Raw genomic sequence first — 26,599 nt, 5'->3', positions numbered from 1 at the left:
CCTGCAACTTGGCATCATCTATAAGCTTTGATTCATGCGCTCGAACAGGGTGCAAGGCGGACGGTACGCGCCACTATGGGTTAACTGCTCCGTTCCTACCCCATGCCGTCTATCCTGCCCAGTGTGGTTGAGTCGATGCCATGGCAGGACTGACAAAGCATCTCGATACGTCTCCTACAGTAGCAAGCTGCACTCACACCGCGGGAAAGGCATTGCAATAGGCAGCAACGGCATCGTCGCAGAGGCATCGGGAATACGAAGTGCACGTAGCATCGCATCCATGTTCGGAATCTCAAAGGCTCGACACCGTGACCCCAGCAATGTGTGCCAAGGTACGCCGCATCGCTTTTCGTATGCCAACCTGAGACATACATGCAGAAGTGGTGTCCAGAGAGAGGGACTGTGCCATGATAGGCTCAGGTATATCGACAGGTATCTTCATCTCTCTCTCTCTCTCTCTCTCTTCCTCTCCCTGCTCCTCTCGCGCTTCGCCATCTCTCTCTGGCTCCATTTCCCTCTCTGTCTCTCATGAGTCAAGACATCTATAGATATCCCTACTTCGTACTTGTACCGCTGCATTCCAATACTCATGACCACGTCAAGCTACAGCGCACAGTCGAGAGCTCGGCGGCAACGCAATAATGAACCCACTAGGTAGCCATCACGCATACTCTTCAGCCGTTGACTCATGTCTCTTGTTGCCCAGGTCTCAGCCGCAGCCGCAAAATTGTGCGAGAGCTATAACTGTGCACTGCTTTTGATTTTGTAGCCATCATCGCTTCTGCCTGCCTGGCTGGAGTGGCCTTCAGCCTTGGGAGGCGTTAAACAGATCAAATCGACCCGAGTCTTCGGTAGAGACTAAAATCGCCCCTCAGGCCATCTATGCCCCGAATTGGCACGGCCGCGCTGTTTCGTTGGTCAAGGTGCCGAGGGCCAAAATCATGGCCTGTCCGCCGGCGTCAGAACGATGCTCCAGCTAACGTCCATGCTTCTCTGAGTTTGTCCTAGTGAATGACAGAAACAAAGAGGAGGGGATTGCATCCCGGCAGGCTTCAGACACCAAAGCATATGACTTTTGCGATTACATACTTACACTCTACCATGCTAGCACTAATGCCTGACGTCCCGCAGACCTGCAAAGCCGCGCCCCCCAGCAAGAATCAAAAGTGCAATCCAGCAGCAAGCAATGTGGCTACTAAGAGAATGCAAACCACAAAGGCATCTTGTATAACCGCAGTTGGAGTGCAGCATTTCAGCAGGGTGACCGTGGTCGCCGACTACTTGCAGATTCTCGCCAATGCTACTACGAATTTGTACTCTTGGCTACATGTACACTGTGCCCCAAACAACAGGCTAGCTCGGATTTTGACAGCTGCTATTTGGAGCAAACGCCTGGAGAAACGACCGGCCAAATGCCGAGGTGAATCTGGATGCATGCATGCAGTTCCTTGATCAGAGATTGGCCCAAAGAAGTCCAGATTCGTCGACCTTCACCGCAATATCAAGTTTTTTCAGCCGTTGGGGGAGGATTCTCGAACTGCGACGTCCCCCTCCCATGCAAGGCGGCTTTCGTCGCACGCAGCTCGAATTGAAGCCCCTCTTGAGGGTCCACGTGTGATGGCTGAGCTTTGTGCTTCCTTCGAACCTGCGATGCAACCAAGGGCGTGGCCTCACGTGGTAGATCCACTGATGGGCAGGGTAATGTTGATAATGATGAATGTCTGATCCAAGCGTTGTACGACGCTGGCCAATTCGGGGCCGCGTAGACGATACCACAGCCAATGGAAACCTCACGGCAGCACTGTACAACACGGCATGGGATATAGCACTTCGCGCCCGAGGATAGTCGCGGAGTCATGGGCAAAGGCATGTCGCGGCAATATTCAGCTGACAAGTTAATAGGCACCTGGACAGTTTTTCACTTTGGCTCTTGGCGGCAATCAAATCGCACTTGACCCAGGTTGCGCGTTTCTGGCATGCACGTACCGACCAATCTGGCAAAGGTACCTTGTCACTGATCCAGCCGCACACTCCACCGGCCTTCGCCTAACTGTTCGACTTTTCTGGGGAAAACCAAATCCATCACCTGATAACTAGACAGGGAGTTGAAGGACATTCTATCATGAGCTCATCCGATAGTCACCAACCACGGCCGAGCCGCAGGGCGATACAGGGAACAAAAGCAAGAGAATGAGAATGCAATATAAAAAGAAGTTGCGTGAAATCCTGCATCCGTCTTGCATGGTCTGACCTACCTATGCTGCAGCACGCACCCCTTCGGCGACCATCTGAGGCACCAATTGGTTGATGGGGATTGATTGCAGCCACTCTATCCCGTACAGCCACATGAGCAGCTATCCAATCACCACTGGGGGATGAGATACTGCATCCGAAGGACACAATGCTTTTTTCTTCTCATTTGATATGTAGTAGGCTAGGCGGCTAGACGTCCTCGCCTTCGTCTTCCCTTGCTGAGCTGGCAGCCGGCGTTAAGTAGGAGTTAGCGTCGATCCAAACGAGGTGGCGCTCCAACGAGATCGTTCAAAGTAGGACGAGTACTGCCAAGTTGTTTGATGATATGAAAGCTCTACGTCAGATGGATATCTTGCCGACCGGATTCATATGGGTACCGAAATGCAATCTGAAGATCATACACATTATACGTGGTATTTTTCGCCACCTACTATGGTAGTCATTGTTCCATCATATCTCCCACACTCGAGAGACATGTGTCCAAGCCGAACATCGGCTAGCTACCGTCTGGTCCCGTCTATGCATATTCCAACTGATATTGAAAACCAAAGAAGAGCATTATCCTAATACGATGGAATTTCAAAGCAACGGTCCTCTCCTCAATTACACTCGACAAAAAGATCAAGTGATGAACATTGCTTCCATCACACTGGTGACACGGCCGGGAAAGCATGATGTGCTCTGTGGGATGAAGCTCAGGTGATATCAGGCAGCAAAAGTTGGAATTTCAAATGCCTCAGCAGTGGCACCCTGTTTGATACACCCCCTTTGACCCCCATTTCGACAAGAAGGAACAGTGTATATGTTTGAACTTGTTCTTGCTCTCTTTTCACAAGTTTCAAATGAAGTCTGGAAGTTGCCAAGTGTGTTTGTACAAGAGACAGGGCTGAGTGTTGTCGAGATAGCGAAACAAAGGGTCAGCGATGATATATCAAACCTTGATCAAAGGGAGACCATCAAACGATTGTTGCACTACAGTGCTTCGCTACAGTGCTTCACTCCCTCTCACCGCAGCATGGACGGTACATACTTGGCTGATAACAAAGCATCTTCGATGAGGAGGAAGAAACACGGAATACGTACTGCCTACCACCACTGACCGCTAGACTATCACCGGAAGAACTGCTAGCTTGAGTAGAACTAGGCCGACAAGGGCCCTTCTCGGCCTCCAAGCCCAAAGGATCGAAGATACCAAACCCCCCCCCCCCCCCCTTACGAATGAAACCTGGCTAGCATGGTATCAGTCGCTCTACGGGCTAAAGACGAAGTCAGCCGCACTGGCACGTCCCCCATTCACACCAGGGGACGGGATTGAACACTAGAAAGCAACGGCGATCTAATTTCGTTACTGCATCAGCCCTTTGGGGCGAGCAGCGGAACCAGTAAGCTCACCATCTACTGCTAGTACCAAGTATTAGTTCTGGGCATTACTGGGATTTCAACCTCAGCTGCAATTTCAATACTTGAACTTGCTTCGCAATCAATGGATCGGTCGATGAAGCAAACAGCAAAGCGGTAGCTTCACTGTCTGGCCCTTTGCTACCAATCGGCACGCCCGCCTGCTGCACGTCTGGATGGCTCACAACACAAGACGTGTCGTATTTTTATCCAATCATGCCCTTTTGCTTGAAATTGACAATTGACAAATTGCGATAAACGATTCATCGCATAGGCGCTATGGTTTGCGGTGGGGCATTCTTAAGACAGCCGCAAATGGGGTTCCAACACCCTCCCCCTTCAGCTTTGCTGCATGGCGCAGCAAATGTGGTGGTAATCCAACGCGCTAGCACGCCAGCTCACAGTGCTGTGGCTGCCCTTTTGCTCTCAAGCCACCGTCATTTCTTTAATCACGGTGGCTGCTCTAGGCCCTGGGATGAGATGGACCAGAGCGTGAGATGAGGGACGCCCTAGCGAGCAAACGACTGGACCTTGTCGTATTCGGCCAAGGGGGCGTGGCAGCTGAACTTTGAGGCAAAAGAGGGCTGCGTTAGGCGAATGGCGGTCTTTGATGTCTGGATTTGAAGGTTGCAATGCTAGAGAGGAAGTACCACTGCATGCGGTCTTTCTTCGCACTCATTTCATTGGAGAACCGGGCTGAAACACATTCTTGTTTACTTGGGGCAAAGGGGGGGGTTTGAGGTGATGCTGAACGTGTTGATCTAGGTGTACCCGATTTCCTGGGAACGACTTGTGCTCCTCGGAAAAGTTCCCCCACTTCGCGACACCGGCGGCCGTGGAGACGTCTAGGACGGAGCAAAGCAAAGCACTACTACGACTAGTAGGACAGTACTGTACAGCACAAAGGGCGAATTCCACGTTAATTGGATCGACAAAGGGAGCGGCGCCCGGTCGAAAAAGAAGACTATCCAGCGCGCGCTGGGCTAAGACTAGCGTCAGCTGTCAGGAGCATTTTTTTCGCAGAGCTGGAGGTTTGCTCTGGGTTCGTAAGCAAGGCAGGGCGTCTAAACGGCAGATGGCCTCTCGATTCGGCCATTGCTGCTACCCTACCCGGTGTTAAATGATCCTCTGCTGGGCTGAGCAGAACTGATTCGACGTTGCAATTCTTGTGGAAACCCAGACCAGCACGGAATTCGGAGTGATGGCAATATGCGGTGCAGGAGGTGAATGGGCACAGTAAGCTCGCTGTCACCCAGCTGTTATCGACTTTGGCTTGGCAGCTTGTTGAAACGGCCATATGGGGAGTAGTGTGTCGCTCCTGTTCGTTTAACGAATCCAAGGGACCGATCTCACCTGATTTTCGAAATCAAGGACCTACAGGGTATCTGATACGATCACGGTGTGCTTACGGCTACTGAGGGTATTAGTGCCACCAAATGTCCGTAGGGCTGGCGAGGTGCTCCGTATTCCCCTCTCGGTGTGAGACGGCCGCGCGCCAGCTTCAGTATGGGCTCCAGTCTTACTCCCATCACAATCCCATATGCGAGCCGATTGCCGAGACGCGGTCAGTGTGCCTGCCCCAGCATGTTGCTTCAAAACCTGCTCTTTAGCCTGGAGAGGGTCTGATCAGCTCTGCTAATGGAATCAGAGGAAAAACAGAACCCCATATTGGTGCGCTTATCATTGTACAGTACTTCTACCACTACCACAAGTGTCCGCCCAAACTAATCGCGAAGATCTGATGAGATGGAGCAAGCTAAAGAAGAGAGATTGGATTTAGGGCGGCCGATGTCTAGGCCTTGGTTCAACAACTCTAAATTCTGCGAGAGCTGGGACCTGCACTAGAGCCTTGCCGAACAGGAAACGATTCATGTCGAGATAGGAGCACGACATGTGTATAAGAAAGGGGGGAGAAGCGAGAGCCGACGAGATGGTACAGTAAGCCATTACGCGGCGGCAGCTCATGGGTATACGATGGATGGCTCGCCTTGCCGAAATGCATTTCTCCTTGGCTGGGATGCGAAATGAAGTGGCCCGCGAAAGCCGGTGTTGCCATGGCCATCGCAGCGAGCATGCTGATGATTGCACGCACTCCATACTGGATGAAGCATAGTGCTGCCTCGCAAACATGACTGCCTGGAGAGAGAGCTCCTGGCAGAGCCACTCGCTATATGCGTGCGACATGGGCGCGCGCAAGCATGTCCCTGCTGCAGCATTGCTTGTGCTTCTGCTGCTGCTGCCGTTATTATCATTGGCTGTTATGCGATGCGGCTTTGCTTTGGCGATGCCTGCTCGGCGTCGATACACCGAGCGCCATAGGCGACGATGCTGGCAGCGCACTAGTGCGCTGCAATGCGTGCCAGATGGAGCGAGCGACAGCTTACAGCACAGCACTATACAGTCCAGGCAAATGCGCTGGTAGCGGTACATCCAGCCCCGAGCTAGCCTCCAGGACCAACGTGTGCTAGCAGCAAAACTTATCTCAGATCTTGCCAGCGCGAGCTTACCAGGAACCCAGTGGTCGGTATTGTGCTAGTGCTAGTGAGAGGGCTCCGTGGAGTCGCAAATCCTTGGTCCAGGGATCTCCCAAGCGTCCAGTTCAGCGCATGGCGATCTGGGGGTGGTGGTTTCCATGCTAGCCAGAGGCGCCGATAGTGCTAGTGCGCAGCGCCAGAGCCAACGCCGTAGGGGGCCTGCCTCTGCCTTGGGGCCTGCCGCAGTGGGCATTCGCAGCGGCACAGCGCTAAGCAGCCCAGGGGGCGGCTGTTGTGCGACACACCAACGGCGGGTTTCTGACCAGCCAGCGGGCGCCGTCGTTGGGCGCCGGTTGCGGTCCCAGCAATACGGGAGCACTTGTGCGAGCCAGCGCCAGACTCTTGCAGTGGCCCTCGCCGTGCTCAGCCGCGCGGACGGCGAACTGGCGCTCTGTCGACTGCGAGCACAGCAATGGCCGGCCACTGGGGCGCTGAGGCTGCGTGGCCGCTAGCTGGATGACATGCTTGGGCGGCTCGTCACGTTATGCGGTAGCCGGTACCCCTCGCGGGCCTGGCGCGGTACCGACGCGGTGCTGGCGCTGGGGCGCAGACGCGAGTACCCAGACGCCAGCAGCGATGGAGGCAGAGGGTACTGCATACTTTACGCCGTTGCAACTGAGACATGCACTCAGAGACGGGCCAGCGAGGTTCCAGTCGGGGCATCTCGCCTTTGCACACTGCACCACTGCACACTGCACATTGCACAGTCCAAGCCTTGCTCACGTCTCATCCAAGGTCGCCCGTCTGCTGGAGCGAGATGCGAGATGCGAAAAAGAGGGGGAGACAGCAACAAAAGTGCACGCTCAAGTGATGTCCGGGGCTGAGTGGTGCGACAGCGCGACCAACTTGCCCGCAGACCGCTGGCGCGTCTCTTGCTCTCCTCGTCCTGCAGTCGAATTTTCAGCCTCTCCGCTACAGTATGGATATGGATATGGACGTGACGATGGCCGTCCAGGGTTCGTGGCCAACCATGTCTGCTTTCGTCCAGCTACTGCCGCTCGACCCTGGGCCGTCCACTTTTTCGCCCTCCCTCCACCGCCCGCCGTCGCATCGAGACTCTGGTTGGAAGAGGGAAGATGCGCATGATGATGGAGACGAAAAAAAAAGTGAGCTCACATGCTCCCGGACACAGCAACCTTGACAGCACGGAGCCGAGAGCGAGGAGGACACGATACCCCCAAGGCATATGTCAAGATGAGAGGAGGACAGCTCAAAAAGCCTCGGTCCTTGGGCTTTGATAACTGTTTCAGCCACCTCGGCCGGGGTTCGCCGTTCAGATTGGCACTGGGCTGCTCTGCTTGTTTACCAAATCCTATGACGTCTGCTGGTGGGAACCGGACCTCTCCCCAACCTCAATGATTCACCTATACTGACCCTTGTGCGGCTGTTCTCATAGGGATTCCCTTGACGTTTCAAGGATATCATTTTGCCGAGTCAGGGCCCTTCGCTCCCCCTCTTTCTTCTATCCCCATGACTAAGAGACTCAGCAAGGGAGGGAAGAGATGACCCGTCTTTTTTTTTTTCTTCTTGAGAGACAGAGGCTCGCGTCCACGATTGCTTTTTTTTTTTTTACACACCCCTCCATTTTCCAGTCGCGTTTGCTGGTTCTTCATTTGTCCAGCCCTCAGCATCCCCGCCGCCGCCAATGGGAGATTTTGCCTTGGCTTCAAAAAAACTTGGTTTACTGTACTTTGAAGTCCCTGTCTCTGGCTGCATCTGACCCTTGACGAGAGCGCCATCCGCAGGACGACGGCGACTGTGACATTCCCCAATCCATTCGCAGCCCCCCCTCCCACAGCTGCAGCTGCAGCATTATGGAGAAGGCAATTACTACCTACCTGGCCTTAACGGAGGGCTACGTCCAAGAGCTACTGTAGCATCCGATCTTTTTTTCTCTTCCTCTTTTTTTCATAATGTGGGGAACGCGCTGTTTCTTATTGTACACTGTATAGATACTTTACCTGCAGCTCGTCGGCGAACGTGCTAAAACCCCATTTTCCTGTTTGACTCATCTCGGCACCCCCGACCCAGTTATCTGTGTTATGGGTCCCCTTGACTCTCTCTGGGGATATTCTCTAATCTTATTGGTCCATTACCGCCTTTTCCTTTCTCTTCTTTCATCCCAGTCATTGGGTCATTGGGGTCGCCCAGGTTCGCGCCTTTTATTTTCTCTCGCGCCTGCCTCTCTCCTCTATTCAGGTTGTCTTTTTGTGGGCTTGTAGTTCAGCCCATGGGTCAGGAATCGGAAGCGAAAAAGACGGTCAACTCGACTAATGCTACCTTGCCCTGTATCCTGTACGGACATCGGACTGCTCGTAATGCTTGCCAGGTTGACAAGCTGGGATGTGACGGTACCGAGCAAGGCATAACGATCCTGCCTACATGTGCAGCTCAGGATCAAAATATCAACCACCGTCTTTTTCCACCTGTGCTGTGACGACGAATCACACATGTTATTCTCTCTCCTCTCCCTTGTCTGCATTGAGCCCCCCCAGTCACACACAACACACTTCTTGACCTGGGCTTGGCACATCACACGCCAAGTGGCATGAGTGAGAGGCAGATGTATGAGTACGTGATAGAAAGCCAGAGGCAGCGTGGATGGATGTGTGAGAGATTCATAAACTGGTGACTGGATATATAAGGTTGATTAAGAGGCATCTGACCCATGGGCCATGGCTATCGCGATGCTGGCTAGCCACTGCTACACCCCTTGACTGAACCTGGTCGCCAGTCTTTCCTTGTGTCTTGGCTTTTAGCTAGCTCGGCTCATCCCTGGCTCGATTGAGAGAGCTGTGCTTTTCGGACGCGTCTCGTCTCAGCGTGGAGATCCCGCTTCACATGCCTTGCCCACACACGGGTCTTTTTCTCCCTTGCCAGTTCATTTCTTCCAATGCGACGCTGAAGGAACCATCTGTCTGGGAAAGCTTTACGAAATGCCGTATGAAGAAGCTTCCTTCTGAATCCTCGGTCCCAGAGTCTCTCCTCCCCCTCCTTTCAACATATACTGTATTTCTCTTCCCTCTCCTCCTACAGCATAACGCCACTTTTGACCACGTGCTTACTACGCCCGTCCCGGCATGGATTTGATTTCAAAGGATAAGACAGCGGAGAACATTCCGCAGATGAGGAGGCAGGTAAACTCTCTCTGCGAGCAAGCGGAGGAGGGATTACTGGGGTCTCTTTGGGTCTCGTCTCTGTGATTGCCTGTCACCCCTGTTACATGTGCATTCGACTGACTTTCCATTCGGCGACCATATACTTTGAGGGTGGTATTTTTTGTCTCTTTGCGCGCTTCCCCTCTCTTCATCGGGCCATCACCAATCCTTTCAGCCTCAGGGAAAAAATAGAAAATTGATTAATCGTTTTGACCAGGGTGTGTGTGTGTATATGTGTGTTTTGTTTTTATCTCTTTCTTATTTGAAATGAGATTTGAATGCACTGTGGGCGTTAGACAAGGGTAGAGGCTGAAAAAGAGAGAACGAAGAAGAAAAAAATTGTGGCTCTCTCTCTCTCTCTCTCTCTCTCTCCATAATTTATTTTTCAAAATCGGGGCAAAGACGTGCATGACAATGGAGGGGGGAGCCTGGGCTTTTTTTCTTCTTTTCCCCTCCCAGCTGTTCTATTATAGTAGTAGTATACGATTCGGTGAAGGGAAAAAAAATGGAGGCTTTTACTTGCACGCTACAGTATGTTTGTTTTGACATACGGGCGTTTTCCTGAATACCCTTGGATTTCCTGGCAGTGGTTACTGTATATGTGCGTCCTACGGAGTGAGGTATCCTGTAGGTGAATGCTTTGCGTGTGACGGCTATGGACTGAAGAGAGAGAGGAGGAGATGGAGATGTCTCCAGTCTCTGGGAGGGTATGAATTTTTGCGGTTGAAATTCCAACATTTACTACCCCCTTCTTATCGCGTTTTCTACCTGCTTGGAATTGCTCCATATATAGTATCTCTAATTGTTCAATATTTGCAAAATCTTGCCGGCACGCCCCCTTTGCGTTGGAACTGTTGTTTGCCAAACGCTGTGTCTGTACTCTGTACAGATCCACTTTGTAGGCCTAGAATGCTCATATGTCATGTATTTTCTATATCGGGTAATTCACACACGTTAGATATTCTTCGAGCGGGCGTTGAAGTAAGTTGGTTCTCCGATTACGGTTGCCCCCAGGCAGGAGGAGGCTCAAAATCTCACCTCCCTGGAGAACTTGCCCATTTCGAGGGGTCTTGCCATTTCCCTCTTTTTGATATACTAAATGGAGAAATGGGGCCTCCCCAAAATAAATTATGGGGAGGGCTTGAGAGAAAAGTATTACGCCTCGTTTTTTGGGCAATTTTGTGCGCCTTGTGGTGTTGGTTCGTTCCATGCCTAATGGGGGAAAAGGGGATGGTCGGGGACTAGTTGTTCAGCTGCGGTAAAGTTGCCTTGTTTGCTTGGTTTACTTTTTGTGTTTTTTTTTTGTATTGGTTTTGAGATGAATGGAGAACGAATGATGGGGGTTTCCTTTTTTGGGGGGAGAGAGATGTGGTTTGTGTGTGTGTGTACGAGTCATTGTTTGGATGATTTCAAGGTTTGATTTGATGTGATGCGTTTTATTGGATGAAGATTCCAAATGTAAAGGGTGGATTACAAGGGACTGCTTATGTATTGTAGATATATATCTTGTTTGTAATTGAAACGAAGAGGGTTTTAGTATCATTAAAGCAGAAATGCGTGTATGTCACTCGGGCGGCTTGATGTCGGTGTTATCTGTGGAGTTTTCTTATTTTAAAAAAAAAAGAGAATCATCGTCGCGGCTTTCCAGATTACCGGGTAAGCATTGATTCAACCTAGTCCCAGCATTTATAAAATTCTGCAGGGAGGAAATAGTTCAAATTCCTCGGCGTCGGAGCTCACCGGCTTGCAGTTCCAACCAACAGAGACACGGACGTGGCCGACCAACTGGCCTTTTTTTTTCTTTCTGTAACTATTGACAGCTGTTGAGACAATGAAGCAGAATCCTTGTCTATTCTTATAGGATTTTTTTTTTTCAGTTCGCCGATGTCTTGGAAGGATTTTGCGGGACCTTTGGCTATGACCGGCTCGGTAAATGTACATTTACTTTTTCTTTTGTAGGTAGAACCCCCCCCCCCCCCTTGGATATATGACACGGACGTGATAAGTAAACAGTAAAACAAGGTAGTGAGTTTTGCCAAGCAATTATTATTTTTGTGCCGCCTCGTCGTCTTACTTGTATACTTTACATTATACATTTTTTTTTTTCATCTCATTGGAGTATGTTGCCTCAAGCTCCTGACACTGACAAGAATGGACTGATATGGGATGACAACTTTGTTCTTTTCTCGTCTGCTGACCGGATTTTGTCTCCTCACTTTGTTTTCGAGGGAGGGGGGGGCTATACTTTTTCGCCTGTAGTAGTAATGCCAGCTCGTACGAGCATACTATTCCAGTCAGTAGAGCGAAGCGAAGCCATGGGAAAGAATCCTTCCGCCCTATAGGATTTTTCGTACATGGTATTATTTATGGGTGCATGTGCGCTTGTGTGTGTGAAGAGCTTCAACCACTTAGGAGAGGGTTGCATGACATCTGGGGGGCTGGGGTCTGCTTTATTTTTATATTTTTTTTTATTTATCTCCATTTCATGTCAGTTATCATTTTTTTTGGAGGGTTTTGTCGCCTTCTTCTCTTTTTGGACGACTGGGATGTTTTGTTGTTTTGTATGTAAGACGGAGAAAGTAACAAAGAGTGTAGATGAAAGGAAAGCAAGCAAGCAAAGTATAAAAGCAACAAGGGGGTCGGGGGGAACAACACATGGCGATGGAATGGAATAAATAACAATGATTGGAATACATATGATGGCATGCGCTTCGTACAGTAGTGCCTACTAGGCAAGGTTATATTGCTTGATCCCTGTTTGATGCAGCTCAGCTCTCAGCTCCTAGCTCAGCCTCGCCCTATTCTCCTTTTCTTCTTTTTTTATAGATGAAAGAATGGGGAAAAAGACACAGCAAAAAAGGGGGGAATACAAATATCCAGTCTTACAATAATAGCAAAAAGTGAGCATGCATAACGGAAAGTTTTAGTTACAGTATAGACAAAAGGCCCGATGGTACATAGCAGGGGGAAAGAGGCGAAAGGCGAAACAAGAAAAAGAAAAGAAAAAAAAACAAAGAAGGAATCTCGATCCTTCCGGGCAAGGATTGCGATGCTAGTTTGTTTTTCTTCTTCTACTTCTTTTCCTTTTGCTTGTTGAGGTTTAGAGCAGATTGAATACTAGCAAAAGGATGCGTCCCCTTGCATGTTTAGCAAATAAGAGAGGAATAGAGAGACAGAAACAGGGTATATTATACGAAAAAAAGAAAGAAAAAAAAAGTACGAATGAACCTATCAAGAACCATATACATGCATATATATAAATACAAAATAGACTCATTTCCAATCTTGGATAAACAACCGCTCCTAAAAAAAGAAACCGCACACACACCAACCCCCTAAAACAAAAGGAGTTACAAAAGGAGCAAAATATGCCTACACCCAACGTCTGCATCTGCATGTGCATGTGGCTTTTTTTGTTGCTCCTTTTTTTCTTTTCTTTTGCTCAAAGCAACGACCGTCCAACACGCCCGCACGGACGCGTCTTTGCGCTCGCTTGGCAGAGAAAGGGGGGGGGGGGGCGTGTGTGCGAGAGAGAGAAGAGTGTGACTGTGTGCCAGTTCAATTGTTTGTTGGTGTGGCAGAAGGATTTTTTTTTTGTTTAGAGTTGAGTGAAGGAAGGCAAGTTGGTGGCTGAGTGAATAGACGAATGGGAAAAAAACAAGGCGAATAACCAGGTGCTGTATTCACGTATATCACACTACATAAACATACACAGGGATTAAAGGCCGTAACAAATGAGAAAGTGTAAAGATGAAAAAAAAAAAAGGTTGGTTAATATCTTCCGTAAATGGGATTGGTCTATTCAACGCCGGAAAGGATCACGTAGATGGTGTGTATAGGTGCTGGAATCGGCAAGGTGCGTCGACAAGGTCTTTGCACAAAAGGTGAGTTGTGATATGTTTGAACGGTAGTTGTGATGGATGGCCTTTGGATACCATCAATCCATGTGCAAGGCTAGCGCAAATAAGGACGTGAGCGATACTGGAGCCAGTTCCATGTTCCAAACACAAGCAATCTTACAACTATAGATGGACAGCCTGTCATGAACTCGACTCTACTGGTAGCTGACGAATGGACAAGCATCAAAGACACTCCAACAGGAACACCAAATCAGATAAACTCTACGCCAGCTACTGCAACTTGAATGCATCGGCAACACATCTCACATCTCACATCTCATGTGCAGTCTTGACTTCACTGTAGCAAAAACAAAGACATTCTGCCCAAATGCGTGTCCTCTCAGACCTCATATTTTTTTCTATCAACATACATTTGTTAACCCCGAGGCATATAGCTGATGTCGAGAGATACATCAAACATCATGGCCAAGTAAGTGACCGATAACCATGGAGCACCTTCTTCCGTGTCCTTATGTGATATACGTTCAAACCATTAAAATAAAAAGAAAAAAGGGTTAATAAAATGAGCAAAAACAAAAGCAAGAAAATATCCGTCCACAGCAAAAACCAAATAACCGGTGACTACGCAAGGATGCGAGCCAGTGTCTAATTGAAACCAATCCTGTCCTCTATCAAACGCCGTTTGAGTGCTTTGGGCCGTTCACGTTTTTGTATCATGCGATCCAGGACATGGCGCATTCATTCTAAACTCTGATGAGTTGCACTTGTCCGGTCCGCTGCGTGGGTATGCGCGCAGGTCTTCTTCTGTCTTACCACCGACGGTTGCCCAGTGGGTAGTTGTTGGAGTTGGCTGATAGACCGTTGTCACTCCTAGAGGGGCTTTTTGGCGCAATTTACCATCGACGATATCCACCGCGACCGCCTCCACGGCCACGGTAACCGCCGTAGCCGCGGCCGCCACCACCACCACCGTAGCGGGTCATCTCAGCCAGACGAGGATCGATCTGTTGCTTGGCTTCCTGGAGCACATTGACGAGATCACGAGCCTGCTTCTGGTCTGTTTTGGCAATATGATTAGCACTTCTCCCCCATGATGAGAATAGCAGGATTGAAACTTACTGTCAGTGGTGAAGAGCGTAATGGCAGTTCCGTTCTGGCCAGCACGACCGGTACGGCCAATACGATGGATGTAATCCTCCGAGTTGTTAGGGTAGTCGTAGTTCAACACATGGGTGATGTTGCGAACATCTTTTGGATTACAAAGAAAAAGAAAGGGTTAGCAAACGAAATACGGGTATGTATAGCAACCTCCAGCTCGGAACGTGAAGAGACGGCGTAATTATATATTAACGTCCATCTGTGCAACTTCACTCCTTGGTAGACCAGGGCCAAATCCAAGTGCGTTCAAAATGCCATCCATCCTCCTTTGGGGGGGAGAAACATATTATGTGATCACAGGAGTCCTCAAAGGGAATTTCAAGGAGCCTTGGGGAGACAGCTTGATCGGGGTCAAGAGATGCCAACCTCCACCCTTTGTACCACGGGAGTGAGCAAGGTACAAGAATGGAAATACGAGTATAGCAGTGCGGTGGGAAAGCTACACAACGGATCAAGACTCCACCACATAATGGGAACCATACGGATACCGTCTGGTCAGGCAGTTTCGCACAATAAAGATAGCCCCTAAACGCGAGAGTAAAGTATACAGCAAGTGCTTTTGCTGGAAGTTGCTGGAGATGGGGGGAGAGGGGGGACTGATACATACCGATACCACGGGATGCCACGTCGGTAGCAACCATGATAGGGCTCTTTCCGGTCTTGAACTGGTCGAGGACCCAGTCTCGCTCGTTTTGCTGCTTGTCTCCGTGAATTGCTAGACGAATATTAGCTGATGTTGTACTTGCATCATTTTGAGAGACAAGACTTTGTCTGTGTGAGTTGACTTACAGAGAGCGGGCCAGCCGTCCTGGCGAAGGAATCGGGTAATCTCGTCGGCGATACGCTTGGTGCCAACAAAGATGAGGATCTTGTTCTCCTTGTTCTCCATGACCTTTTCCAGATGCTTAATCATGCGGTCTCTCTTCTCCATTTCGGTGACAACCTCCACAATCTGGGTAATTCTGTGGTTGGCAGCCAGTTCCATGGAACCAATGTTGACCTGGATAAAGTCCTGTAAGAAGTCGGAGGCGAGAGCACGGACTTCCTTGGGCCATGTAGCGGACCACATGAGAGTCTGTCGGTCAGGTCGAATCTGCTCGATAATCTTGCGAATCTGGGGCTCGAAACCCATGTCCAGCATGCGATCAGCCTCGTCGAGGACCAAGTAAGTTACACGACGAAGGTTGGTCTTGCCAGCCTCGAGCATGTCGATGAGACGGCCAGGAGTGGCAATGCAGACCTCGACACCGCGGGAGAGGTCACGAATCTGGGGACCCTTGGGGACACCGCCGTAGACACAGGTGTTGCGGATGCGTGATGAGCGACCAAACTTTGAGATTTCTTGCTGAATCTGGACAGCAAGCTCACGAGTGGGGGCGAGGATCAGGACGATGGGGCCGTCACCAGGGGACAGGAGGGGCTGAGCGTTGATGTGAACAATGGCGGGAAGACAGTATGTGAGAGTCTTTCCGGAACCGGTCTCGGCAATACCGACAACATCACGTCCAGAAAGAGCCATGGGCCATCCTTGAGACTGAATGGCGGTAGGAGCAGGGAAGCCCTGAGCCTTGACCTCATCCATGACGTAGCGAGGGAATCCAGCCTCGTCAAAGGTCTCGACGGGCTTGGGAACATCTGAGCCGGCAATGGTCATCTGATGTTTGCGACGGAACGCTTCGACTTCGGCAGCGTCGCGAGCGGCGACTTCAGGAGCCTCCTTGTAGAAGTCCTTTTCGAACTTGGGAAGAGTGGATAGATCTGGTAATTCAAAAGTTAGCGAGACGTTGCGAAGAAAACCAATTAAATAAAATAAAAACACCAAAGTTCGGTGAGAAACACAGAGAAAGACATACCCCATTCTTGTCTTTGCAGACCAGCGCCGAGGTGGCCCATTCGGTCACCACCGCCGCCTCCGTAACCACCACCACCACCTCCACCATAGCCACCGCCTCCGAATCCGCCGCCGTGTCCATTGCCGAATCCGCCACGGCTATGCAAAACGATGTTAGCATCTGGCTGCCTCCAATAGAGAGAAGAGAGTGTTGTCGGTTGAGCCGCAGAAAGCAAGTCTTCCAACCGACAAGCGTGTATCGCGGAGGGACCTGAGTCCCCGCCATTCCACACCCTTGCGATTCAAAGATAGGGATGATATCAGAATTAGGTGGTCAAACTTACCCTCCGCCATATCCACCGCCTCCGTGGCCGTTGCGGTCGCCGCCGCGATCGCCGCGATCACCGCGATCACGACCGTAACCACCACCGCCGCCGCCGCCTCCGTAACCGCCGCCGTTGGATCGACCGCCGCCGTAGCCAGACATGCTGTCGATGAAGTTGTGGTGGTTGTGAAGAAAAGGGTCTCTGGACAAAGAAATAGGGAAAACGCGGTTGTCAGGGCAATACTCGAGGGGTCAACAGGCGAGCAGAGAGAATGAAATGAAACGCGTCAGCGAAACCGAGGACAGACAGTCCTGATGAGTAGTCTCTGGTGTGCGATGAACGCGGGAATGAAAGAAAGAGAGAGGAGAGGCCAGAGAATGCCGTCTGGAGAGTTTGTTGAAGAGAAAGAAATCGGAAAGCAGGGGGATTCGGTCTGCGCCTAAGATATTTTTTTTTCTTACCTGCAGTTTTTTTTGGCGCTAAGAAAATCTGGATAGCGCCTGCCGGTACGTACCGCGCGTGGCGACTGCTGAGCTCATCACGTGCCGGCCACTCCGTTGCTACCCTAGATCGCTCTGGCTACTCTGAATTTTCACTTTTTGCCTCTCAATTGGCTGCAAGTCCAGATGTTAATATGCCAGGAAACACAGAGTTAGATACTGAATAGATGGGTGTATCATGGACGTTGTGATCGAAAGACTCGTTGAGATTCACTGAATAGTTCATCACCATGTAACCTAAACAAATCTTCTTCAAACACTGGACTAAATGCTACCCCACAGACCCCGACATCATTTGTTATCGCCCACGCCGAGTATCTAGGCCAAAATGTTGCTCCTAAAACAGCCACGCAAGCCACAAGAAAAAGGAAGAGAAAAGAAAAAGCATCTCATCTTCCATTTCCTAGACTATAGCTTGGCTCTTTACCAGCTAGGTCAGATGGAATCTCGTCATGATTAGTCAATTGCATCTAAAGGGACAAGCAAAGCATTGCAACTAACATCACTTCTTCATCTGCTGAATAGAGTCCCAGCTACTATAGAATACATACTCGTACGCGGTGCAGGAATTTTCGCCTAGTCGAAAAGCCGCCCGGACACCGCTCGGAGACAATTACTTAGTAGTCACTGATGCTATGATCGATGTTTACTTTGGGAACTTCCCCCGGTGTTCTCAGTAGAATACTATCTCATTGGCATTGCAGCGCAGTGCCCGATGCATAAGTTGCGCTTAAAGTCAATTGATACTCAAACATCTGTAGAAGGCTTCATCTGGTGCAACATCACGTCTAGGCCCTATATTTAGCCGCTTCACGTGCGTAAATCTCGTCCAGGTTGCAGAGTAAATTGGACCAGAGTTAAGCCAAGCGCCCCCCCCAAGCGAGATATGTGTTTTTCCGTCTTATACCGATAATCATTTTGACTAAACTATTTTTAATTTTATTCTTTTCACTAGTAGCCATGATGCTAAAGACTGGCTAGAAATAAGACTGTCAAGTTGTTGTTGTCATTCTGTACCATAATCTCCTTACCCGTTCAGTACATACCATAACATAGCCACACATCTCCAATCACGTACAGAGTACGTTGAGTCATAACTTCATCAGAATACCCAAAAAACAATCTACCTTCATCATCATCGTATCGGCAACGGCCCATGCTGTCGATTGCGGTTGCCCGACGACACCCCAACAAACCCCCCCGCTCGTCTTCAACATCCGCCCCCAGTTCTTCCTCGTCAAAAGCTCATTCAGCTCCTTCACCAGGCAGCACGCCGCCACCACTCGAAAGCTCTCCAGCTTTAACTCGTCCTGACGATAATTCTTGTCCAGAGCCTTATCGTTGCCCACAATCATACATGCCCAGGACAATTCTATCGCATTCATCGCCCTCCTTTCGCCTATTTCATCGTCGTCGCTCATGACGGATAAGGCGTCATCTGCGTTTGTGACCCCTCCGCTGCGATCACTGATGAGTTTCACCATATGGCTCATGACATTGTCCATCTCATCTTTCAGCTTGATGGACGAGTCCCGTTCTCGCCTGGTCTGGCTACCCTTGGGATTCAAGATTGAACCGCAAAAAGCTTCCACTTCTGTGATGGGGACGCGGGGGTTGGACGAAAACTGCCACATGTTGTTGGAGACGGATGATTCGTACCTATTTGTGCGCAAGTTAGTTATTTTATCCGTAAAATGAATCCACAGGAGCTTTACAGATCGCGAATTTTCCACGCATGGTCAATCTGACGCCTATAGTCAATATCCAACGTGGAATATCCCTCTTCCCACAAGGCATTCCGCACATGGATGCTTAGTTGATCCCACAGCGGCGGCCCGCTCATGTCAACAGGGCGCTGGACATCATTGGCCCAGATTTTCTTCTCGTCCACGCCGCGGTACAGCTCGCCCAGTATTTTCAACGACTTGTAGTATTTGTGCTTGGCCATTCCCATTCCGTCTTCGTCATCTTCGTTTTCATTTGGATCTCCGATGTGGTCAATCTCACCACGATCAAACAAACGAGTCGGAGGTGCGGGGGCGAGACTGATTAAAAAAACAACAACAGTTAGTAGGCAGAGAAGGGCAAGTGAGGTTGAGAGAAGTAGGAGATGCAAACTCACAAATCCGGCCGCATCCGTGGTGGCTTTGGCATGTCTTGATGCCTGACTGCAATACCGGTCTTGGAGTAATCGACCGCAGTCGAATGCATCTCCGCGAGGTCGACGCAGTCTGCGCTTAGCGTTCCTTCGTCCTGGTAATCAGCCAGCATCTGATGCCTGTTGGCAATGATGCCCAAGATGTCTGCTTCCATAAATTTGACAAAAAAATCGGCAATATCATCGCGCGTCACCGCTCGATCCAGTTCCGGCGGCTTCACTCTTGGGTAATCTGCCGGGCCAAAATATTGTTTGGGGATCACAAAAGGATCCCAAAAGACATTGTACAAGTCTCCATCAAGATCTCCTCCGCTCAACTGGCTTGGTAAATCGCGGCTCCCTTTCTGGCTGAAGACGACGCAGTTTTTTAAATTGCGAAGCGGATGCCCCTGTGGTGGTGTCGTCATTCGCGCAAGTTGAATATCTCCAGGGTGAAGGGCGGGCGAGCGAGTTACGAGAACGGTCCCATCCTTGAGCGACCGTTTGACTCGACCCTGGAGATGGTCATGGCTTTCATTAAAGGTAACGTAAATCTGGCCCTCTTCTAGGAAGCCTGTTTCATCCATAACACCAAAGAGAGTGACTCCCATGTCCACGGGAATCCGGGCCTTGTGCTTTAACAGACGCAGCTCTCGCAAAATGGTATGATCCACGACCTTTTTCATAAACCTTTCTCGGCGATAATCGATTCCAATTGTACTGAGGTATCTTATGAGCCTGGGAAGGCCCGCAGTGGTACCGACCATCTGATTCTTCAAAAAAGTGCTAGTGTTTGCCGCTGTGGTAGTGACGTTTCGTAGTACGTTGAGTGCCTTGTTCTGCTGATCTATAAACCATTCAGAATTTGTTCCCATGTCCTCTAGAATCTTGATGGTTTGGCGATTCAAATACGTGCGCATCGGCTTGGAGGCAGTGTCGCAGATGCCCATTTCCGTCTGGTCTTTGCTGGGAAACTTCATCATGGATTCTTTCCGCACACAAATGACTTTTCCGTTCAAACGAGAGTCAAGCGAGAGCATGCCCTTGATCCCCCCTAGGCGGACCTGAACGCAGGTGGCTTCTGACGAGGCTTTCGGGAGATGGTCCCATACCTCCTCCATGGCATCCCACGAGATGGTTCCGACGCCGTCGCTAAAAACGCGCTTGCCATCTGCAGTCTTGACGTCGTCAATGTACTCGATGTTGATGCCACATTTCAAGATTGGCACAGCGTAAGGAGTCTCGGAGAAAGCTTGGCCAATGCGCGCTGCGCATTTTGCGGCAATGCGAATATCGCTAAAGTCGCCGAGTGATTTGATGATGGTGTCGTTATTCTGAAGGTTCATTGAATCGTCAACAAAGGCTGCAACAAACCATGCGGAATGTGAACGCAAAGATGAATGTGAAAAGCCCAAGAATTCAAATTTTCGACCGGCAACCTGAATTCCGTCCTTGAGAATCTTTCTGTATCGCTCAAAGACTAATGTGTTCTTGACGTTTGAGGTCAGGGCCAAGTCCTGGCCATCTTCATCCCCAAATATGACTCGCATAAAGTAATCCGAGTGATTTGGGAACATTCGCAAGACTCTGTTCATGCTCTCGGCGTCCGGACCATGCAGCGTAATGCGAGTTGGAGTGACCATTGCTTTCAAAATCCAAGCTTGGTGTCTAGGTAGCTGTGCGCCGTAGTGCAAGGTTCGTTTTTGGTCCTCGTTACGGAGAGCCCGTTCAGCTTCGACAACGATGGATGCCAGCTCCCCCCTCAAAAAGATCTTGGGGCTCAGTTCCAGGACAAGGATATGGGATTTTCTGATACAGTTGTTTCATGGCATCGGTAGTGAATGGTAGTGGAGTGCCCGATCTCTTGCAGTCTCTGGCTACTGAAGTCATGAGGTGAAGCAGCTTGGTCGCGATGGCTGGATGTAAGTAGTTGTTCCACACTAATGCCTGGACTTGGAACAGGATAGCAAATGGCAGCAATTTTGTTCTCCCTGAACCAGCACTCCCAATAGAGCCTTCGAACCTGCTCATACTAGTAGTGTAATCTTGGTCAAAGGGCTTAGGGTTCCTCAGTACAGGCAAATTTTGTCTCGTGACAGCAATGACATTCCGAGACTTTAGCGTTTCGAGGGTTTCCGCGTAATGCGAAGCCAGTGTTATCTGGTAGACTAGACAATGAGCTACATATTTATCGTGAGCAGGCCATGTGCTTATGTGCGTTTGCCGTTCCCATTTCGGAAAATGTGAAGCATGTCCAGGCTGCGTTGGCGTGGCTGCCTGCACCTCGTAGAACCTAGGAGTCTCGGATAAGACGAAAGTCAACGAGTTATCAGATACTCCGGCTATGAGATCTTGAATGGTGTCATAGGCAATGTCGACTCGGAATTCCTGTCCGAGTGTGAGGATCAAGGCGCGGCGGCCAAACTTTGCAACGCCTTTAACATTGCTACTGCTCTGCTGGACAAACACCAGAGTATCAGACTCGCCTGCGAATATGTTTTTGCCGCAAGAGATGCCACGGATAGGCGTGCTGATGGTGGAGTTGCTGTTGCTGTTGCTGTTGCTGCTGTTGCTGCTGCTGCTATTGTTGTTGTTGTTGGTATTGCTGCTGCTATTGGTGTTGGTGTTGGTGTTGTTTTTGCTGTTGTTTGAGTCTTTTGAAGCCCTTCTGCTGAGGTCCTCAGCCAATTCCTTTCGCTGGTCCTTCTGATACTCTAGAGCCTGAAGCGTGAATTTATCGACTTCTCTCTTGCTCTTCTTGACATAAATAGGAGTCTTGAGTATATGTAGTCTTGCCACACCCTTGGCCTTGGACTGAGACGACCTCTTGTCATTTTGGAATATCTTTGGCTGCGTCGGAGTATTGACGCTCTCGTGCTTTTGCAGAAACCTCTTCCCCTCAGCTTCGGAAACGAAAGAGATCCAGGCATGAGCCTTTCCCTTGGGTTTATCGCAGAGCCAATCGACAACACCCAAGACTCTTGTGTGGGGCTCAAGCTCGGTCCTGAGCCTGTCATCGGACAGATGAGCGGGCACATTGGTCAAGAACAGCTCCATCGCGACGTTTCTTGGAAACGCTGTGACGGACAGAATGTTTCTTGGGCTCGCCCAGAGGACAAAAGAGAGGAATGTCCTGCAAGTAAAAGAAGAAACAAAACTGAGGGGGAAGCGGCTGCATTTGCCTCTCTTTATCAGCGCCCAGTCGTACCACCTCACAACCAGCAGCCGACACTAAGGCGGGAGGCCAGCCACGCTCGCAGGATGTGAAGAGACTGCGGATTCAATTCGTTACAGCGTGATAGCGTCAATTGAGGGGTTGATCCGGGCTCATCCCACGCGAGCTCCACCACGGCGCCATTGGCCGAACCACGGCAGCAGGCGTGAGGTGGGGTTGCATACAGCATACAGCAGACGGGGATTTATGGATTTGTACGCTCAACACCGTTGGCTGAGAGGCTGATGGGAGCGGTGCGTGGTACGTTGCGGTCCAGGTGGTGAGTGGCTAGAGGCCCAGAACGCTGCCCGCTCGACGTCTTTTGGCCGTGGATGCAGACGACAGAGGCTGGTGCCTAATCGCCGGGACTGGTGATGCCGTGCCATTCTGCGCTGTGTCTTCTGCGACGGGGCGAAGCTGCAGGTGGTGCAACGATGCTGGAGTGTTTGCTGCGTCGTCTTGCCGATGCGTTGAAGATGAAGAGGAGAAGAGTCACGACGTGCATAGATCTTAGCCTAGTGAATCACCAGTCTAAATCCAGGGACCTTTTTGACACTTTTCGACGGCGTTTGGCAGCTGGAGCTCCATATTACCGGTCCGGCTCCAGAATCCACGTGGGGGCTCCAGCTCCGACTCCAATTGCCGAGACATCGCGGGGTTCCTTTTTCGAGCGCCACATCTCACTCTGGCACCGAAAGCTAAATGTTTACCCGGACGAAATGTCTCGCTTCAGAACAGGCTGCTTTGGCGCTTTTCTCGTCTCTATACACTCCTATATAACAGGCAGATAGCATTTGGCTTCAGTTTCTCTCTTCGTCTCTTCTTTTTTCAACAACGGAAAAACAGCTCCAGCCAAGGCAAAAAAACACCACCCCCGCAATGGCTCCCCCCGGCAACCTCTACGTCACGATGCAGCCGCGGCCAGGCCTCTCGCTCGACCAGTTCCACGAGTGGTACAACAACGAACACGGCCCTACGCGACTGCGGCTGCCGCAAATCTTCGCCAATGGCCTGCGCTATCGGGCTGCCGACGGCCAGCAGCCCGAGTTCCTCGCGGCCTACGACGTCACCGACATGGCGCATCTCGAGACCGAGACGTACCTGACGCTGCGCGCGAATCGATCCCCGCGAGAGGCCGCGACCATTGGCCAGGTGGACGTCTCGCGGTACTTTTACGACCTTGTGCATGGCGAGGAATCGCCCCTCTTTATGCCGGTCGACAAGTTGACGGACGAAGAAGCAGAGGGCCTCGTGGCGGTCGCTACCGAAATCACCCTCAAGGACACGCCTGAAGCAAAGGCCCTGTTCAAGAAATGGTTCATCCAAGAGCACATCCCCTTTCTGTCCAAGATCCCCGGCTGGTTAAGAAGTCGTCTCTTTGTCACTTCGAGCCTCGAGCCGGACCTGCCCACTAAATTCCTGACCTTTCACGATTTTGCCAAGGACAATGGCTTGCAGGCTGCAGAGCAGAAGGCTGCCACCGATGGCTCCTGGAAGAACGACGACTTTGACAACTCGGTCGCATCCAGAAAGAGGCGCATCTACTCTCTCTTCTACACCTTTGGCCCTGCTCCAAGAGATCTCGACCACCTATCGAGACTCCCCCCGGCAGCGTCCTTCACTGCGGCAGACTCCAAGACATCTACAATCGCCGGCCCAGCTCCCATCCTCGCTTCATACATCACCACCCCAGACTCTCTCGCCATTCCCTACCGCTTAGAAGGCAATCCCTCGCCAGCCGCCCCCACAGTCGCCTTCTGCAACTCCCTCCTCACCTCTCTCCACATGTGGGACGCCTTCGTCGACATCCTCAAGCTCCATCGTCCAGACCTCCGCATCCTCCGCTACGACACCCGCGGCCGACACGCCATCCCACAGCCTCCCACCTCGGCAACGCTCCACACTCTCGCCGACGATCTCCTCGCCGTCCTGGACGCCCTCCGCATCCCAAGACTGTACGCTCTCATTGGCGTCTCCATGGGCGGCGCCACATCCCTCAACTTCACCCTCAAATATCCCTCGCGCCTAGACAAGCTCATCGCCTGCGACTTCAACGCCGCCTCCTCGTCCGCAAACTCTCAGGCATGGAAAGACCGCGTCGCCATCGCCGAGCAGGATTCCGGCCGCGGCATCCACCAGCTCGCCGAACGCACCATTGCCCGCTGGTTCCACCCGGCGTCCATGGAAAAGCCGGATCTCGTCAAGCGGATGACGGAAATGGTCACTGAAAACAGTGTAGACGGGTTTAAACATAGCTGCACCGCTCTTTCCGACTATGACATGAAGCCTGATATGCCGTCGTGCTCTGTTCCAGGACTATTTGTAGTTGGCGATGGCGACGCCAATGGAGTGCTGGTAAAAGCAATGGAAGGATTTACAGGCCTGTTTGGACCAAACGGCACTGAGCTCAAAATTGTTCCCAACACAGGACATTTGCCCATGTCCGAGGACCCAGACGCATTTTGGGAAGCTGTGAAGGGATTCTTATAATGAAATTAACAGTAAAACTTTTCGTAGAAATACATCATAGACGCATCATCATTCAGACTACCCTTGTATCAAAAAAACTTGTAATTCAACTGTTCAAGTATAGTAGCAATATTAGTCGTCCACTTCTTAGGGTATTTGTTTTAATCATTCTCGTTATCGTACAGCTCGCACCCCTTTCCCGTTATTTCTCGCCTTTTTTTCTTTTTGTGTGTTTGACCATTGCCACTTGTATTCCATTTTGCGCCTTTTGTCCTCTAAGCTCCATTCCCATTCCGTGATATGACCAATCCAGTCCGACAAACGAAAACCTTGTACCTCTGAGCTCCCCCGGATCCGATCCTCATTACGTCTGCCTCCAGTCAAGTGAAAAGGTAAAGTCAACCGAGTTGTTTGGATTGCCGAATACAAACGGCACATTGGCCGTAAATGTACTCGACTTCATCAGCTGCGCATTCCGCGACTTCTGGCGCAGGACTCGCCGGCGATTTCGACGTAGCGCTTGCTCCTCGTAAAGCATACGCTTGTTACGGCCCTTTGGAGCTGGAGGCGTGGGCTGCGCCTTGAGTGACAGCGGAGGGACGATATCCCACTCGCAGGCCAAAACGCCGAACCGCACCTTTTCCGGGTTCTTGTGGCGGCTCAATTGGCTTGCCTTGGCATAACGGATAAATCTGTCCTGTAGCCACGTCTGCATCTTGGTGACCTGCGGCTTTACGTTCCAGTGCTCGTCATTCGCCTCGTAAAACGTTCGGTTGCCGCACTTATACTTGCGCGTAGGCAACTTGCCTATCATACACACATCTACGTATAAGAAAGAAGGAAGCCTACAAGTTTTCACACTAGAAAATAAAACTTACCGGGACTGGCGCCTGACTGTGCTGATTTGCGCAAAAGGAAATAGTCGACAAAGTAAAACTCCTCCACGTTGGGCAAATGTCTCGCCAGGAAATGGTACAAGTGAATCGGATAGATGACGCCGCCAGTCGTATCGTGGACCAGCCCGCAAAGCGAGCAGACCGTCGGCAGCGGCTTTTCCTGCCACTGATGGCAATAACGCACCGCCACCCGCCGTATGTTGTCCAGGCTGGGGCAGTTGGGATCGATGTCGTAGCCGCAGCCGCTTTCAAAGAGCTCGGGAGGGAAATATTCGAGAAAGACAATGTCAGACGACCCCCCCCAAGGCAACCAGCTTACCGTTGCTCAGCTTCAGGGCGCCTTGCTTGGCCATCAAGCTGTCGGCTACGGCCTTTGACTCGTGGCAGACGGTGGTGAGGGCTGCCATCTGCTTGTTGAGGTCATGGTAGCTGGAGATGTCGGATTTCTGGTTTGGCGACACGGGCACGAGGCGAGTGTCCCACAGGCGTTTGGGAGTCACTTCATTCTTGACCTCGTGTGCTATCTCGTCGTAGTCGTCGTCCTTTTCGGGATTCTGCTGCTGCGTGATCAACTGCGCCAGCCTGTTTAGCGATATCCATCTCCAGTGGCGGCCCCGGCTCTCCAGCTTCACAAAATGCATCCCCGGCGTCGAAACGGATCCATGCCATATCTGCTGGCGGATCTCAGGCGGAAAGCGGTTGAAAGGCAGAAACACTCGGTACTCGTCGGGAATCTCGAATTTGATGGGTTCGGCGCCCATCTTGTTTGTTGAGCAGGGGTCGGGAATTTGCGGCACAAGATGACGTTGGTGGGTGGTGAAGCCTCGACGCAAAAAGCGCAAGCAAAGTGTAGGAGAGCAGAGCA

The 26,599-nt window shown here is 50.9% G+C and overlaps 9 protein-coding genes across 10 annotated transcripts; 2 read left to right on the top strand and 7 right to left on the bottom strand.

The window, feature by feature from the left end:
* Nucleotides 1-4,615: 4,615 nt before the first annotated feature.
* On the bottom strand, nt 4,616-4,948 carry TrAtP1_005446 (uncharacterized protein; the record flags this gene model as incomplete). The annotated part of the gene is made up of 1 exon (XM_066112705.1): nt 4,616-4,948. One exon carries the CDS (start codon nt 4,946-4,948, stop codon nt 4,616-4,618), a length of 333 nt encoding a protein of 110 aa, XP_065968790.1.
* Nucleotides 4,949-6,761: 1,813 nt separating this feature from the next.
* On the top strand, nt 6,762-7,271 carry TrAtP1_005445 (uncharacterized protein; the record flags this gene model as incomplete). Its single annotated transcript, XM_014089481.2, has 1 exon — nt 6,762-7,271. One exon carries the CDS (start codon nt 6,762-6,764, stop codon nt 7,269-7,271), a length of 510 nt encoding a protein of 169 aa, XP_013944956.2.
* Nucleotides 7,272-9,691: 2,420 nt separating this feature from the next.
* On the bottom strand, nt 9,692-10,151 carry TrAtP1_005444 (uncharacterized protein). The gene has a single exon (XM_066112704.1). It carries the CDS (start codon nt 10,079-10,081, stop codon nt 9,722-9,724), a length of 360 nt encoding a protein of 119 aa, XP_065968789.1. The 5' UTR covers nt 10,082-10,151; the 3' UTR covers nt 9,692-9,721.
* Nucleotides 10,152-13,560: 3,409 nt separating this feature from the next.
* Nucleotides 13,561-16,911, bottom strand: TrAtP1_005443 (uncharacterized protein). 2 transcript variants are annotated; one of them, XM_014089318.2, is made up of 6 exons: nt 16,537-16,911; nt 16,215-16,351; nt 15,151-16,119; nt 14,969-15,076; nt 14,323-14,451; nt 13,561-14,260 (listed from the first exon to the last, which is right to left on the bottom strand). In XM_014089318.2, the coding sequence occupies exons 1-6, from the start codon at nt 16,677-16,679 to the stop codon at nt 14,097-14,099; spliced, it is 1,650 nt and encodes a 549-aa protein (XP_013944793.1). In that variant the 5' UTR covers nt 16,680-16,911; the 3' UTR covers nt 13,561-14,096. The 2 variants fall into 2 exon arrangements, with proteins under 2 accessions (XP_013944793.1, XP_065968788.1); XM_066112703.1 differs by having other exon boundaries at nt 14,323-15,076.
* A 1,198-nt stretch (nt 16,912-18,109) lies between these two features.
* Nucleotides 18,110-20,798, bottom strand: TrAtP1_005442 (uncharacterized protein; the record flags this gene model as incomplete). The annotated part of the gene is made up of 3 exons (XM_014089319.2): nt 18,110-18,677; nt 18,734-19,063; nt 19,141-20,798. The coding sequence occupies 3 exons, from the start codon at nt 20,796-20,798 to the stop codon at nt 18,110-18,112; spliced, it is 2,556 nt and encodes an 851-aa protein (XP_013944794.2).
* An 85-nt stretch (nt 20,799-20,883) lies between these two features.
* On the bottom strand, nt 20,884-22,212 carry TrAtP1_005441 (uncharacterized protein; the record flags this gene model as incomplete). The annotated part of the gene is made up of 1 exon (XM_066112702.1): nt 20,884-22,212. The coding sequence occupies one exon, from the start codon at nt 22,210-22,212 to the stop codon at nt 20,884-20,886; it is 1,329 nt and encodes a 442-aa protein (XP_065968787.1).
* Nucleotides 22,213-23,248: 1,036 nt separating this feature from the next.
* On the top strand, nt 23,249-24,859 carry TrAtP1_005440 (uncharacterized protein; the record flags this gene model as incomplete). Its single annotated transcript, XM_014088911.2, has 1 exon — nt 23,249-24,859. One exon carries the CDS (start codon nt 23,249-23,251, stop codon nt 24,857-24,859), a length of 1,611 nt encoding a protein of 536 aa, XP_013944386.2.
* A 343-nt stretch (nt 24,860-25,202) lies between these two features.
* TrAtP1_005439 (uncharacterized protein) lies at nt 25,203-25,553 on the bottom strand (the record flags this gene model as incomplete). The annotated part of the gene is made up of 1 exon (XM_014089320.2): nt 25,203-25,553. The coding sequence occupies one exon, from the start codon at nt 25,551-25,553 to the stop codon at nt 25,203-25,205; it is 351 nt and encodes a 116-aa protein (XP_013944795.2).
* Nucleotides 25,554-26,021: 468 nt separating this feature from the next.
* Nucleotides 26,022-26,495, bottom strand: TrAtP1_005438 (uncharacterized protein; the record flags this gene model as incomplete). Its single annotated transcript, XM_066112701.1, has 1 exon — nt 26,022-26,495. One exon carries the CDS (start codon nt 26,493-26,495, stop codon nt 26,022-26,024), a length of 474 nt encoding a protein of 157 aa, XP_065968786.1.
* Between the last annotated feature and the right edge of the window lie 104 nt (nt 26,496-26,599).

This window comes from Trichoderma atroviride, chromosome 3 (genome assembly GCF_020647795.1).
Source record: "Trichoderma atroviride chromosome 3, complete sequence".
Lineage (NCBI taxonomy): Eukaryota > Fungi > Ascomycota > Sordariomycetes > Hypocreales > Hypocreaceae > Trichoderma > Trichoderma atroviride.
This window is presented reverse-complemented; position numbering and strand designations above follow the sequence as displayed.